Genomic DNA, 16,722 nt, shown 5'->3' with positions numbered 1-16,722 from the left:
AAAAATTTGCCCAAAATTCAATAAAAATTGAAAAATTCACATATATGCAACACCAGCCCTGATGCGGAAAAATGGCCAAAATTACGAAAAAACTACATGTGAAAATTAGTACCAAATACTCTTCTAAACCAGTTCAAATTACACACAAGTGCTGCTAACAACCAGAATAAGCATCTAGAACCATTAGAACCAGTCCATGATCAATAATTTACAAGTAAATTAAAGTTAATGCTCAAAAATCAAAAAATTCGTTATGTCACCAGAATTTCACTTTCATAAATATGTCATTATAAAGTCACACACTGTAATTAAAAAATTACCACATGCTCACACACTTCACAGCTGCTAGTACCAACAGTCAAAACCAATTATCAAAGCTACAACTGACAAATAATAAGTAAAAACTCACCTATAGATGAAATTAAACTATATGATGAATATAATTGCACCGACACTAGTCAATTCTCATCGGCGCTATCCTCAGCTACGGTACCACCACCACTAGTACACTGACCAGACTAACCCCTTGTCCTAGTAGAACGAGTCACGTACCGCTCAGCATCGTCCAACCTGTTTAAATGTCATTATAATGAACAAAAAGCCTCAAAATTATATGAAAAACACGATAGATCTTTACAAAAACAGTTAAATACTCACTTTGGAAAGTCTACGATTGGCTCACAATGGTACCGATACTCATTGTCGATGAATTTCCAGATGCACTGGATCAGTACAGCAGGAGCGGTGGCTTTAGCATTGATCGAATGCCTGTAACACACCCAGCCGCCCCCCATTTCCTCAGTATACTGCCAATAGATGTTGACGTTGCATCCGAGGAAATAAGCCATACCGACAAACTAAATAGCAAAACCTCAGATAATATCTACCTACAAATGCACGTACCAGGATTACCAAGTATAAACAGGAAACTTTACCCAGAACTCGGCCAACGACCCATTATCTTCACTCTCAGCAATCTCATACTCCGACACAAAGTACCCTAACTGGTCCTTTACAAGTTCAGAGAACCCAGGCGAACGCATCCTGGCCACAATAGCCAAACGTAGAGCGCGAACATTATGCTTGGGAACCTTCTTGTCTGTAACACACCGAACAAATGTGAATTACAGTAATAAACTTACTGAAAATTGCAACAAAACACAACAAATACCTGACTTCCGACCAGTTAAAGTGTAGTACAGAGCACTGAGAGCACACAGACCACCAACTTCGGCCCTCACACCAGCCGCACCAAGCAACTTTGGAGTTTTAAATGACGCTATGTCCACATACTCAGCATAAATGTCATTGTAAAACTCGTACCCCAATTCTGCACACAAGTTTGCACGAAGATTTGCACGGAAAAAAGTGCACTGCACCTCTTTGCCGTGCATCTTCTTCACGAAACATGGCACACATTCACGACTAGCTCTAAACAATAAGCACACACCACTTCACAACTACTAATACATGTAACAAACTAAAGAAAACCAAATAAAAATATAAATAAATATTACAAACATATGCAATTACCTTTCAGCAGCGGCTTGCAATCCCCCCATTGAACGTGGAAAGAAGAACCCAGCAGCTTTCAGGCGATCGACTTGTGACCTCACACGAGTAATGTGCTTTGCAGAAGCACTGAACCCGACATGAAGCGAAGCCAACTCCTGAGACACCATCTGCTGAGTTGGAATTTCCTTCTCCTGAACTTGCATCTCGCTGCCCACCTTCACTTCCACCTTATACATCAACACCTCCCGATTTACAGCCAACTCTGAAGTCCCCACATTCTTTGTTCCCAGTACCATATGCTCCGCTTTGTCTCGATAAGCTCGTCGCTCCTCAGATGTTCGAACAAATGATGGATACATCCATTCAGACTGAGACAACGACTTGCTTCGCAAGAAAGTCAGAAAATCCTCATACTGGGCAACATCCATGATTTACAATAACTATCTGAAAGTTTAAAAATTGAGTCAAACTAGTTATTAAGCAAGCAGAAAACTAAAGTGTTAAGTCAAAAATGAACAATCACAGGAATGAAAACACACAAATAGAACAAATTATGCAATAAATGCCAAGGACGTTTAAATACCATGCTATAATGACCGCTAATAGTTAATAACACATGCCGCAAAACACACAACAACGCCCTGAACACACAATTACATCCTTCACTAGCATTCACTTATTTACTACGCCTCTCTAATTCTTCCTTTTGTCCCCTACTTATATCCTCAACCCCCCCCCCCCACAAAACAAGTCTTGCTATATTAATTACTACCATATTACTAGCACCATGTACGAAGTATATTAGTAGCACCAGTCAATATTACATCTAAAACTACAATATTAAAGTCAGTCCCAATAGTCCTTACACAGTTATATTAATATTAATATTACATAATATTACAACTATTAATATAGTTAAATAAAATAAAAATAAATAATAAGTCACACTGAATCTTCTTCGACAGCCTCCTCTGATCTTCCCACTTCCCTCCTCCTCCTCCTTCGGTTTGCCCACACTCCCAACAATCCAGATACTAATGATAATAATAAAAAGTATAATAATAATCCACCACTCAGTCCCACCACCACTCCCACTGTCAATAACTACATTATATACCGCTGTCATATTACATTTCGGATGGATCAGTCTCGACCAGTGAACAGCGTTCCTTCCGACAAACCTGGTCCCATTTGTGCAACATCCAATAATTAGCGAAGAAACAGTGATATTAAAGCACATGGTGCAATATTGTGGGCAAAATAATCTGAAAAACTCGAAAAAACATGAAAAGACTGCATAATTTGACCACCCCAACCACTATCCCCATCATCACACATCCATCAGTCAACCAAATAACCACACTTCAACATGTTTAAACACCATATTTAGTTGTAATATCAATAAACATACACATCAACACACATGCTCACAAAATAAAGTACACCTGAAATGAACAAACATCACATAAACAAGTGCCATATTGAGAAAACCAGAACTAGAAGCCTGAGTACAGTAAATAAATGAACAAATAAACACCGGAAGACCACAGAGAACCAGTTGAAGCACTCAGAAGAGCCACATCAGTAGAAGATTGTCCTGAAACATAGTTGGTATTATTGAAACACGAAAATGTTACTTACATTTCTATTGAATCTCGTACTCTTCGGCCCCACTTTTGAGAATCCGATTAACACAGAAGCAGCTCTGGATAAAGGAATCATCTTCCATAAGGAAGGAAAGATCTTAATTACCGAAAAGTTCATTAACGTGGAATTTTTAGTACCGTTTCCTCGTTATAATTTCACGATCAGACAACAGGTAGAGACTCTACTTAATGAACTCTCGAAAAAGTGGATCACGCAATCAGAGTTTTGCAACCCGACATACAGCACTACATATCGGAATCAAACAGACGCCTTCAATGTTGATTGGCTTTACACAAAGATACTCAATGAAACAATAGAAGCCGAAACTGAAGTCCTTAAATTACGCAACGAGACTGAAAAACTCCTTACCAGGGTCGAAGAAGACCCTCACAATCGACAAAAACGAGCCGCCCCGCTTGCAATCGCAGCCGCAGTCACTGGAATTGGACTTTTCGGTCCAGGAATAGCAATGAGCAGCGGAGGATGCGGTGGAATCACAGGAATTTTCGGATCTTGTCAGAGAACGTCTCAAAACGCTGAAAATATCGATCGCTTAGCTAACAGTTTCAATAGCCTCAACGACTATGTCATGGAAATCGGAGCACAAACCAACGAGAAATTTTTCCTAGTTGCTGACGAACTTGCAAAAGTTTACAAAGTTCAAAACGAAATGCAAGAAAACCAGAACAGAAACTGGAAACTAGTAGAGGAACAGTTTGCAATTATAGATCATAATCTGAATGCACTAGCCTCCTGTATGGAAATACAATTATCACAACAACAATTGAACTTTAACTTTGACACAGCAGCATCATTACTTCTTACTCTTTATGCAGATATCAAAAGTTATAGAGCAGCCTTATATTCCTTTCGAATTAATGTTATAAATGCCATTCCTACATTACTTGACAAACGTCTTCCAATCTCTTTAGTACCTCGTAAATCTTTGATAAAGATCCTTGATGCAGTCCATGATAGCCAAAAGAACGCCCCAGATCGTCTAACTTTGGCAATACCCATGACTGATATACTTTCGTACTACGATGCGAAATTAGTACAAGAGAATTCGACAGTTGAAGATGGACTTTCACTGACACTAGCCATTCCCCTAGCCTCTAGCCAGACAGTGTTTGAAGTTTATCGTGCAATAGTAATCCCTATGCCTCAGAAGGACTCCATAGACGCCTTAAGATATGTAATAGAGGGAGAATACTTAGCAATCTCAGAAGGACAGATGGAAACTACAGTACTGACGAAAGCTCAGTATGACAACTGTCTTGGATCGCCACGATACCGAATCTGTCATGAGACAATGGAAACTCACCTTGGATTCTCCTCGTGTCTAGCAACCCTCAAGTTTCACCACACAATCTCAGCATTGAAAGTATGTGATACAGAGAAGGTTGTGTTACCCAACCCAGAACGAGCACAGAACCTTGGATACAGAATTTGGCTTCTAACATCAGCTTCAAGTGATTATACCCTTAGTGAGATTGGTACGGATGAAAATGGCCGACACATCAATGTTCCTCATAAAGGTTGTAACATCTGTTTAATCACATTAAAATGTGGACATACAATGTTCAGTGACCACATTAAAATTCGAGCTGATTTACAAAGTTGTCAGTACCTTCCAGCAACGAGAATTAATGTAAAATTACCAGATCCACTTGCACACTTAATTGACTCAGTACCTAACATAAATGACCTTCCGAAATATGATTCCAGTACTGAAGCAAACCTCGATTTATTGAAGAAAGTTAAAACCGAATTTATTTACTCGAATAGAAAGTTATCAACAGAGTCACTAGATGCTATAGCAAAGCCAATTACCACCGAAATGAAGTCATTTAAACCAGCACTAATTGACAAACTTGAATCTTACGTTCCGATCAAACTTTCTCTCTCGTTAACAATCATTGTCTTTATCGGAAATCTAGCCCTACATATTCTCTTCATGTTCTTATACCATAAAGTAGCTTTTGTACGACGAATGGTACCAAATTTCATGAAGCTTAACGGAACCAATGTACCGCTAAACCCAGTAGTTTCCGTACCCAAACATCTGAAAGCAGATGTAGTCACAACTCTAGCCAAACAACTCAAGCAACCGCCAACAGTCATTTCCCCAGAAGAACTTGGAACCCTCAAGCGACAACGGCGAAATTCCATGCCTGCAACTTCTACCATGTCACTCAACACCATGGACCGATTCAACACAGACGATGAACTGGACCATCAAGCTCAACCCCGAGATGAAAGTATTCTTTAAGTTCATGAAAGTCTTAAATAGTTCAACAAGTATTAACCCTTTAAATGATTCAGTATCCCTTCATTCATTAAGTTCTAATCATAAGTGATTTAAACCAATAAATCAGTACTCCAACCCTAGAAATTAACCAGAGCTATTCAGCCAGTTCAAATGTTTTCAAAGTTTAGAGCTATTATTCAGTGAAATAACCATGATAAATTTCTTCTCTAAACCCTAACTCTACCTTCTATTCTCACTATTTCCTCAACAATAGCGCATTTTGACATCCTTACTGTTCCTTCAAAACCCTTAATTGTGTCTTAACCCTCTTTATGTTAACCTTGTCCTAGTTAAACTTTATTTCTCTTATCTTCTTTCATTGGCTTTAACTTAAATGCTTTCGTTCCAAACTCTTTTCTAAGAAAACATAAATTGGGTGGCTCCAACAAAAATATGTGTATATCCTTATACTTGTGCAGATTATATGTTTTATAGAAAAAATTGTAAAAACCCAGTTCATTCTCAAAATTTTCATGGAAAATCTTCATAAAGTCGGGTAGTGTCACGCCCCTATTTCGTTTCTTATAGTTACGTGATGATTTTCCTTTAAATATCCATAAATAAGTGCTATAATTTAGTTCATATTCAGTTAGTTTCAAGGCCATATATAGCCAGTATTTCCATCTAGGCCTGTAACCCCTAATTTGTTTATGTTTATGAAAAACAACCGCAGATTGACAGTTTTACTAGCAAACACTTCAAGTGCCTAAAAGCCTCAATATTTACTTTTTTGAGTTTCTTGATGATAAATTCACATAATCAGTAAATAACTTCATGAGAGATTATGTACTTGGTGAAGTAATTATTCTGATGAAGTAGGTGCTAATACGGAATTGTATATGTACTGAACAAACACCAAGAGACGTACAAAAGCCGGAAATTGCCCAACTTGTAAATCAGTAAATATTTGCAAAGGACCAATACAACTGAAGGCACAGTCCTGCGGAACCCACTATCAGCAGAACACCGGAGAGCCAGCCTGACAATCAGTTACACTTAAACTTGATAAAACTTGAGAAACTTCTTGTTAAAATTATTAAACAATTCTTGCTAAAATAATTAAAGATTGAACTGGAAATTCTCTTGAAAAACCTCCAAGTTTGATAAACTAAGTTACAGAAGAAATAGCGACTAACTTAACACTAAAATGCAAGGCAAACTAGTGGATATATCACGCATCTGAACCGCTCAATAAAAGGCTATTACTAGCTAATTTTATTAAAATTATAACCGCTAAAAATCGCACTGTGAAACACCAAAATAAGTCCTTGTAAAATGCTAATTATTCAAGTTAATTACTTCTGATATAAACCTCAATAACACCACGAGGAACACTATAAAAATCAGTGCGTAACAACCATATATCTAAGTAAGTAAAACAGAGTCACTTCTCAAACAACCATTTCTTCTGAAGCTTCTAAGGAAAAGAGTTGAACAAAACTGCATTGCTGAATCGCCAACTTTATTGAGTATAGTAATAGATATAACTAAAGATCAGAACCCACAGATATTATGGAGCTGTGTGCAAGAAGAGACGCCTTCTTTCTTAAAACCAAACCTTTGTTATATAATTGAGTAATTTTAATTTTTTCATGATCTCGAAAACTGAAACAATTCGCGCAAACCCAGGTTCGTGATCTTCAGCAGAGAAGGCCTGAATTAAAATACAAGCATATGAAAGTATCGAAAAAACATAAAACGTCAGGCAGAATCAAGAAGTAAAGGGTTAGAACTGGAACAAAACACTACGGGAAAAATGTTGCTTGAAAATTTCAAGCCCCTTTAGGGACTTACTAAGCTTGGTGAAACCAAGTCTAGTGCAATTTATTATTATTATTAATAACATTAAAAAACATACACACATACACATACATATACACATACACACAAAAACACACACACAAAGAAACAAACGCACTCGCACACGCACGCAGCTTCAGACGTGCTTCAGACTTCGTTCGAGAGCAATTAAAAACTGCTCGTTATCAAAAACATTTTGCTCGTTAAGCGAAAACAATTTTCACGCTGAATTGATCTCCTCCAATTACTGTGCTTTCTTACTGCTCTTGAATTTTCTTCAGCAATTTGACCTAGACACTGCATTCACTCGTTTTACTCCCCATTCCAAATTCACTACAACCAAATAATGATGAAAACAAAAGAGGCTGCACCAATACTCTTCAGGTAGAACAAAGACTGTTCAAGTAATGGTAAGAAACCACGGAAAAGCCAATAAACGCCAAGCTCAGCTATCGCAGATATTAAATAAAAAATAATTAATTTCACAAACAACACAACTACTCGAAATTCTACTCGAATACAATTACTGACATGTAACACAAATTTCAGCTACATTCGATTAAATCTGTACATATAAAAATTTGTTCAATGAGTAACTAAGATGTTTTTAAACAAAATGGCATTTTAATGACCAACAAATAGACAGATGAGCTTCAGTAAAACACAAAATGATTGCCCAGCGCAGAAATACACATAAACCGACTAACGTCGGACAAGCTGCTCTCGAACGACACAGGCGGCACAGTTTAATTCAGGGGGGGGGGCTGTAGCAAAACAAAAATTTTTTATGGGTGCAAAAATACCGACTAAGGAGGGAACCCGCAACCTTCTGCGTACTTGGCTGTTGCGCTTTCCCCTCGGCTAAAAGGCACATATGCTCTCCTGGCTAATAATCGGTTTTTAGGAACACATACTTAATTTCTCAATAAGAACAGTTTAGGTCAAGAAAATCAAGAACTCAAGGGTGAAAAAGTCACTCAAGAAGTGAAATCGAAAGAAACGGTCAACCAAGAATTTTACATAAAAAAGACACACACACACACACACGCACGCACGCACACGCACTCAGAGTTACAATAATTGCTTTAAACTTCGTTCGAGAGCAAATAAAAAGTTAAGAACTCAAAAATTAGGTTGTTCATGAGCTTTTTCCTGTAAAACTATGTTAAAAAGCAAACATTGAATTGTAGATGCAATTAGGTAATCAGCACAATACATTTCTTACGATTCTTAAAAATAATTTACGATTCTTAACAACGACTCACTCATTCTGCCGAAAGCTTTGACACTCATCTGTTCACACAATTTCAATTTTTGTTTTCTTATCAATTATAAAGTTAGGTAACAGAAAGGGGAACTGATTTAAATTAATGAATCACGATATGAATGTTATCCAAGTTAAAACAACAACAAAGAAATGTGAAAAAAACTGGGATTAAAATTCAAAGAGGAGAAATTCAAGGTCATGAGTATCTAACTCTAATACAGACTCTAATAGAGACTCTACAGATAACTCTAATATTCAAACTTTATCAGTCATAAGTTTCGCTGCATCGGCAGGTATTGAATGCTTCGACGTCAGATGCAATTTGAACGTATCCTTTCGGCTAAAATTGCATCCACAAATATCACAAGTGTACACAACACCCGAATGTTTCGCTTGAAAATGGCGCTTGGCAACAGCCATCACAGCAAACGTCATGTGGCATACCGGACAAATTGGTCGCCCATCAGGCATTGTTCCAAACTGAGGGATAACACTTCCTGACTGTGCACTTGATAGATTACTTGATGGCATCGGAGAAGGTACCTGTATACAACAGTATAAAAATATCAAAAAAATCCTCTTCTAACTAATTCCAGAACAGTTCGTATGAAGTCAACTTCTCTATTTCACAAATGCAGAGCGACGATTCAGAAATAAGCAGCAACTTGACTACAACGCTCATTGAACAACGTGAAAAATTGGCACCCAAATGATAAACAGACCAAAAGTGCTTTTAGCCTCAAAGTGCCAGCAGCTTCAATTGACCAGTTCCAAAAGCTAGCAAAAGAAGTCCTACCTTCCTATAATTGCTGTTTAGCACTGCTGCCGCTTTTCTCTTCAAAGTTGGCTTGATATGCGAAATTGGAGGAAACACAGGAAGGCACTGGTCGTATAGAGGGTTCATTTTAACCAATCCGATTGAATCGTGATATCGATTGCCAGTAAGATAGAGGGTCAACGACTCCGACACAGACGTCAAAAGCGTTGGAAAACTTTGCAGCGAAAAAGAAATTTCAATGATGTCCATTTGAAAACCTAAAAATTACTAAAAATTCATATTTATGCTCACTTCTATAGTCACTTAAATAAATCGGAAAAGGGGGGCCATCGGAGGACCACTATGTCAGTGCAAACCAGTGCAACTTTAAACCGCTCACGCACAAAATTTACAGAAAACATGAATGGGAGTACAAATATTCAACCAAAAAAACCATCGGAATTAGATAATTTATATTGCTCAGTAGATTCGTCAGTCTATAATTTAGGAAATAAAACTTAGTTCGTTTTTCGTTTTATCACATTTCGACTTATAATCGTTCATAATGGATTTGCCTGGCGATTCATGTATTCACATCATCATATTTCCGCGTCTGATATCTTGAGTATTGTACTTTGTTCAACTACCTTGTTTATTCTTTAAAATCATATTCTATAATATATAATATCTATTATGTATTCGATTTCTTTTACAACCCGGGAGTCAGTTGTGCAATTCATTCTTCATCAAAAATTAGTTTTCACAAAACTAAGTCAGCAAACAAAACGTACCAATTTACGTAAATGTGTTTCGTCTTGCATAAGAAGTTTGCACTAAACAAAAGACTTTGCATCACAAGTGTAATAGACAGTCCTGGAAAATATCACATGGCGCAGTATCACAAACCGGGCTCTCAAAAACTATCCTTGGCATTGACCCATTCTGGGAAATCCTAAACCACACACCCCCTTCGTTGGGAAAAATGAAAAGTTCATGTCAATTTGGCTCTGTTAGCAAAAGAAGGCATCCTTTCAGACCTCGTTCTCCTAACCCCACCCCAAGCTGTGGTTTTCCCAAACAAACTCCATTAAAAAGAGAATATTGATCGCTCTTCAGCTCAATCGTAACGTAAGCGGAAAGCACGAAAATCGCAAATCAAGATGAGTTAGCACTGTGAAACCGAGCAAATAACCACAAGAGAGCTATGGAGACTCATGGAACTCGCAATCATTCGTCCTGGGAATATCACCTTCGATAGGTTCGCATTTCAAAAAGGGAACAGACAAGTAGTAGGAACGTGGAACATTTTTAGGGGTAACAGGTATTGAATTTGATAATTATCATTTGCTAATAAACCTGCCAAAATTCCGATTTGAAAAATAAGAAATTGAGTGGCTTGGATATAAACTAAAGCAAGCGGATGTCTCGCCGATTTGATCCAAAACAGAAGGCATTTTAGCCATTGCAACTCAAACACCTTGTGAAAAAAGATCGGTTTTGCTCTCAGTATATCACCTAAGCAAATTCATATCAAAGCTAGAAAAAGCATGCTGATGCCACCCACTTAGACAACTACTTAGAAGTAGCACAAAAACAATATGGACACTAACTACACACTAACAATATGTAACTAATACACTTAAATCGCAACGCCACAAAATGTGAATTATATTGAACTGTAAACCTGATACCCATTGTAGTTACATCTCGTTTTTAAAATCCATATAAATATCGCTTTAACATAAATGAATCGGAACTGTCTGGAACCTTTTCGGTACTGTCTGGTCGATTGAATATTTTAGATATTACCTATTCGGAACATATTTCGACTGGTATAACAGATCGCCACGTATTATTGTGCAATCCTAAACATCGTTCGATCGAACCCTTTAAGAGTGGACTAAGCGGGTGGAGTAGGTGGATCGATCGCCTATTAACGTTTGATTTTCCTACTGAACATTTATCACGAGCATCAGTACACCGCTGTCTCTATGGAACTCTTGCTACACATTATTTCGTCCCTCAAAACACCCATACTGTCAGTTCAATTAATTGGCACAAAAAGGCTATCATTCTTGCAACGAAAGCCTGCGTATTAAAAAAAACGCCTATATTTACGCCACACTTAAATATAAACAAAGCTCTACACAAAAAACAAACCAAGCCACAATAATAAAACCCATTGAAAGCCTGCCATCAGCCACAAAAAATATAATTTCTAGTAATCAATTAACACAAAAAGGAAGTAAATAACTTATGTCCAACTTTGGTTAAGTTAGACTCTAATTACCAGACGCTTACAAGCCATCTGACACATTCTTCAAACAACTCTCAATATCTACCGCTACTCAAAAACAAATTGTATTCTGCCATGAATCACTCTAAAATCCACCTGCCTTCACTAAATCAAAAGTCTAATTTGACCAAACAGACAAAAATTTCATTAAAACGACACGTTCTCACAATTGCGCACCACGAGTATCACCAGAGTAACATTTATCAACCAACAAAGACCTCCTATACCAACGTCACCCGTTTCGCCCAGCCCAGGCACCTTTACTACATGAAATAATTCACGAGAAGCAGATTTGGGTGAACTTTCAACCAAAGCATGCTAAGCAGGGTCTTTAAAAAATCTTTAGACGCTTCAATGACGGGAAATCTCCGTGATTATATCTTCACCAACAATGAGAGTCGTCTCAAAGAAATTAACCTCAAGGCCCACTGACTTAGGATGGCTTTGGGTGTCAAATCTGATGTCTCCATTGATGAACGAATCGCCCTCCCATTTGTTATGAAAAAATGTCCTTAGAAGACATACAAGGAACTCATCCCGGCTGGGGAATGATTAGTCTCTCACAATATGCGTGATATCACAATATGCCGTATATGCACCGAATACTTTTGTACGGTCACTGCAATGCACCTTTTGCGCCGCGATTGTTAACAACCTTAAATCAGTCATTCCCAAGTAGCAGTACTAGCCTCTATAAAAATGTATGGTTCCGAATCAAGAAAATCAAAAAATGAGGTGGTTCCATTCCGAATGAAGGAGTTGATGAAGTATACTTCCTTGCAGGTATTGATCGATTCTCTGAGTATCTAACAGTTGAAATCTTTGAAGAAGCTAGTGACCCAATTTTCAAAAATTTCCTGATAATTATACAGAAATTAATGGCGTCTCCAGGACAAAAATTATATGAAACACGTTTTTTAAACGGCGGCAAAGTCAGAAGTTTTGTCAACAAACAAGATTATTAAAACAGAATGGATCCAGGAATGCGACAACTTGATGATTCGCATCCATTAACGCAGTAAATGTGGAGCTGAAAATCGAGGCCAAGAGTGATTAAACCTGTTACACTCTTCGGTAAATTAAAGCTGCCCAAGATAAATAAGTATTACGGTGAACTCGAACTACTATATTCTAGAATACTATATATCATGACCAGTATATATATTTTATACACCATAAAACGCGGGGAAATGTAGTAATCTATAAATATTCTACAACTAATTTTGTTGGGACCTAAAAATTACTCAGAAGGGAGATATGTTATACAGTATGAAAACATAATTAATGCCAATTACATTTTCATCTTATCTTGACGCATAAATGTTCATTATGAACTTGTCTGCCAAATCATGTGTTCGCGTCATCATCATATTCCCGGGTCTGATATGAGTATTGTACTTTATTCAAAGGCTTAAAATATCAAATGGCGCAGTATCCTTGGAATTGGCCCATTCTGACCCACACCAGACCCTCCCCTTCGTTGGGAAAAATGAGAAGTTCATGTCAATTTGGCTCTGTTAGCAAAAGAAGGCATTCTTTCAGACCTCTTCCTCAAAACTCCACCCTAAGCTGTCGTTTTCCCAAACGAATCCTAATAATCAAATTTACTTTTCATAAAACAAATTCAGCAAAACCATATTATTTTAACAATAATAAATATCAAACAACAAACAAAACTCGATGTCTACAATAAAAATAATCGTAAAAAATCAAGCTCGCATCCAATAAAAAAACCCAAACGAAACAATTTAACCTATGCTTCATTAGAAAAGATATGAGACTTGTCCTCAATGCGACTAGTAGACAGGTCGACAAAAAAACAAAGAGGTGCGAAGTTCAAAAATACAATTCTATTTTTGAAAAAAATTAATTTCACCGCTATTAATGCCATTAGATACCAACTGAAATCGCAAACAAATATTCATTTACATCTCCATAGGAAAAAATTGAGACATGTCTTATCCAACGTTCAATTGCGCAAAATTTCAAAGCTAATGGGACCAACGATTATTGTCATAAACTAAAAAGAAAACAAAAATCCTAAAAAATTTACAAACATGTGAATTATTTTGTAAAATCTCGTAGTAACAGTAGTAACAAAGAGGAGAAACAAATGTTTGAAGTTAAAACCGTTATAGAGATCAAAATATACCTGACTGGAAACGGGCTGTGACCTGTGTTTACAGAGACTGAGCTACAAATCGACCGAAAAACTATTTAAAAAAGAAGCTCGAAAACACAAAATTATTTTTCGAAACAGATATCTTCAAAAATCACAACAGACTTAGGATTACAACAAAAAGCGATGAATTAAGTTTCATCACCTCAGGAAGCCAACTGGACCTCTTAATAGTGAGACTGAGACACGACCCCAGAAAATAACAACAAATAAAAAAAGAAGCAAAAACTTCAAACAATTTTACTAGAGCACACTGTTCTGGGCATAATAAATATAAAAGGTTATCCGCAAGAACTGTAAATTGTCAATTTCACCTCATGTTAACTTCAAAGAGTCTTCAATTTAAAAAGGAATACGTAGACATGACAATAAAAAGAAACCCAAAAACTGAACACTATAGAAATCTAGAAAACTTTTATGAAAGTATGGTCGAATTAATTTAAGTATTTGAGACTTCTAATTAGTGAGATTGAGTTACATGGTTACAAAAAGAAAAGACAAAAGCTTACAAGTGAAAAAAAATAAATTTTTTAAAATTTAACTTGAAAGTAATTAAAACAAACAGCTATAAACTGAAATCTTCAACTAGGTTGAGTTATACGCACTGGAGAAACTATTGAGACCTATGGTTATCAGAAAGACAAACGGCGTATAACATCAAAAAGAAAGACAAACACAGGTAAAAACAATAAAAATCCATAAAACTGCGAGATAACTGTTTCTCAGCTCAAAAAGCATAAACTATATAACAAAAACAATTAACAAATCCAGATACGCCTTTTTCTAACTCTGACCGTTTTCCCTATTATGCTTTTCCTCAATTGGACTTGTCAAGAATCAGATAATTCGACAAGGAAACGAAAAGTGCAATCATGCTCAACAATAAAAAAAAATGAAAACGCGTAGTATCAAAACAAAGAGACCATTAGTTGAACATAAAACCTTTACGAACAAAAATTTATAACCCAAAGTAAACCAGGTTCGTGCAGGTTCTTACATGCGTTTTTACTCAGCTTGCGCCCGAAGTTCAGAGAAATAGGTTAAAATAGTGGCAAAATTCAAAAATTAACCGATATTTTCTTAAAACAAATATATTATAAGTCATAACAGACATTAGATAACAACTGAAAGAATAGTCTAAGTTTATATATTTATATCTCCTGAAAGATAACTGGATCTTCGATTGGCGACAATAAATCATTAGGCTACAAAAAAGATAACAAACGAAAGCAAAACTCAGGAAAACCATAAATTTTTACGAAAACAATTGGTCAGAGCCATAAAAACCATGGGCTTAACTCTGAAACGGTAATATAATCTCGTTGCACCTGGTTTATTGTATATAGTATCTGTCATTAATTAAGCCCTGATTTTAAATTTTCATCCGTAATTTACATAAAAAGCATTAACATAGCGGAAATATTTTGCAAAAAAATGTCGCGCCCCATTATAATCTGAAAAGTTTTATATCGTAAGGATCAATGGCGAGATCGAGATCAACCCAGATATTGCTGCGCGTCTAACAAGATATTCATTTGTTCAAATGGTTGCGAAATAGATCAAGTTATCAACATAATTTTTCAGTTCGTCAAAAATAAAAAAGCATTTTGTATAAGTATCTACCTTAAATTCGCAAAAAACTGGCAAAATTATAATTCCAGAAGACTCTCAAGGCCTCAGGGCAACGGGAGTAGAACCAGCTCGTTTCTCAGCTTAATACGATTATGGCCGCGGTTTTAAGGTATCTACCTTCATCAAATTTTAAGCAAGTGGGCTAAAAAAAGCAAATTTGTTCCCGAAAATCTGAACTTTAAAAAATTTAGCATAAATTCTATCCCAAAAAACTCGATCGAACAATTTAGCAACCCTCTTCTATCTTTAGAGATAAAAACAATAACACTACAGTTAACAATTTGCACAAAACACTGTAGAATTACGTCGTGGTAGCTAGTCGATGCTGATGTTTTCGCTAGGGTCCTTTGTAAGCTTTCCTCGTTGACAGCTTTGAATTTTGTAAACCGAGGCGAGACCTTGTTGCAGTCTACAGTAAACTTGGAAAATTTCGAGGTGAATTTGCAGACCTTTTCCCGGAAAAGGATTGAAAATCTTTCAGCTAGGGCGCTTGCGTTCGTAAAACTCGGGAGCTTCGACTTACAGCTTTTCCCTAGGAGTGAATTCAAGATCTGCAACTTTTTTCTGTCTGGAGCTTTTGAAATATCACAACGATTTTCGTCGAAAAACAATTTCTTTTTTCTGTAGTAGAGATTTTGGTACTCTAATATAGCATTGCTGAGGTCACTCTGAGCTGCTTTTGTCCGTTGTTTCCGCAATTCGCGCTCTTTTTTCCTTTTGTTCTTTTTTGATGCTATGAGATCATCTTAGAAAGATGAGCATTTCTTGTGAAAACCTTTTCGTTGAATCGGTGGTGCATAGAAATCAACGTAACTACGAATGATGTCTAGGAACCATTTGCATAAAGTATTCGGGTCGTCTGAAGTTCTAAGCGTGATTGCTGATGATATTTCAATTTCCTCAGCAACATTTCTCCAAGGCACTCTTTTTAAATTGCGATATGTGAAAGGGCGATTTCTGTGTTTTGGTTTATCAGAAACCGGCATGTCAAACTCAATCAAAAAATGATCACTGAAATCCAGTTGCTGAACAATCATTGGACAACTTTCGTAGAGTGTGGGCAGAAAGAATTGATCCAAAGTGTTACCATGTTTATGCGTGGGTTCGTGAACACGTGCTGACAACTCTAATGTTTGGAATAGTTCCAAGATCAAATTTGCATATTTATTTAGGGTATTAAAATTGAGATTGAAATCGCCTAGGCAGATGACTTCCTCGTAATCCAACGCCAAGGCGAGAACTTTTTCAGAGAATTCATTGTAGAACTCCAGGGATGAGGTACCAGGTATATGGTAAACAACTATGAAGAGATAGGGCT

General features: G+C 36.8%; 2 protein-coding genes across 3 annotated transcripts in view; both read right to left on the bottom strand.

Moving 5' to 3' along the window:
* LOC142337764 (dynactin subunit 4-like) overlaps positions 1–16,722 on the bottom strand; it is a 618,078-nt gene that overhangs the window by 262,901 nt on the left and 338,455 nt on the right. The window lies entirely within an intron of this gene.
* LOC142337770 (uncharacterized) overlaps positions 8,616–16,722 on the bottom strand; it is a 346,563-nt gene continuing 338,456 nt past the window's right edge. The window contains exons 2-3 of the mRNA XM_075387272.1: positions 9,337–9,578; positions 8,616–9,083 (exon numbers count right to left, since the gene is read on the bottom strand). Of these exons, the coding sequence (XP_075243387.1) occupies positions 8,796–9,083; positions 9,337–9,567 (519 nt within the window). The 5' untranslated portion in view covers positions 9,568–9,578 and the 3' untranslated portion in view covers positions 8,616–8,795. The remainder of the gene's footprint in view (positions 9,084–9,336; positions 9,579–16,722) is intronic.

Source organism: Convolutriloba macropyga, chromosome 4 (genome assembly GCF_964194025.1).
Source record: "Convolutriloba macropyga chromosome 4, txConMacr16.3, whole genome shotgun sequence".
In the NCBI taxonomy this organism is placed as follows: domain Eukaryota; kingdom Metazoa; phylum Xenacoelomorpha; order Acoela; family Convolutidae; genus Convolutriloba; species Convolutriloba macropyga.
Note: the sequence above shows the minus strand (reverse complement) of the source record. Positions and strands in the feature narration are given on the sequence as shown.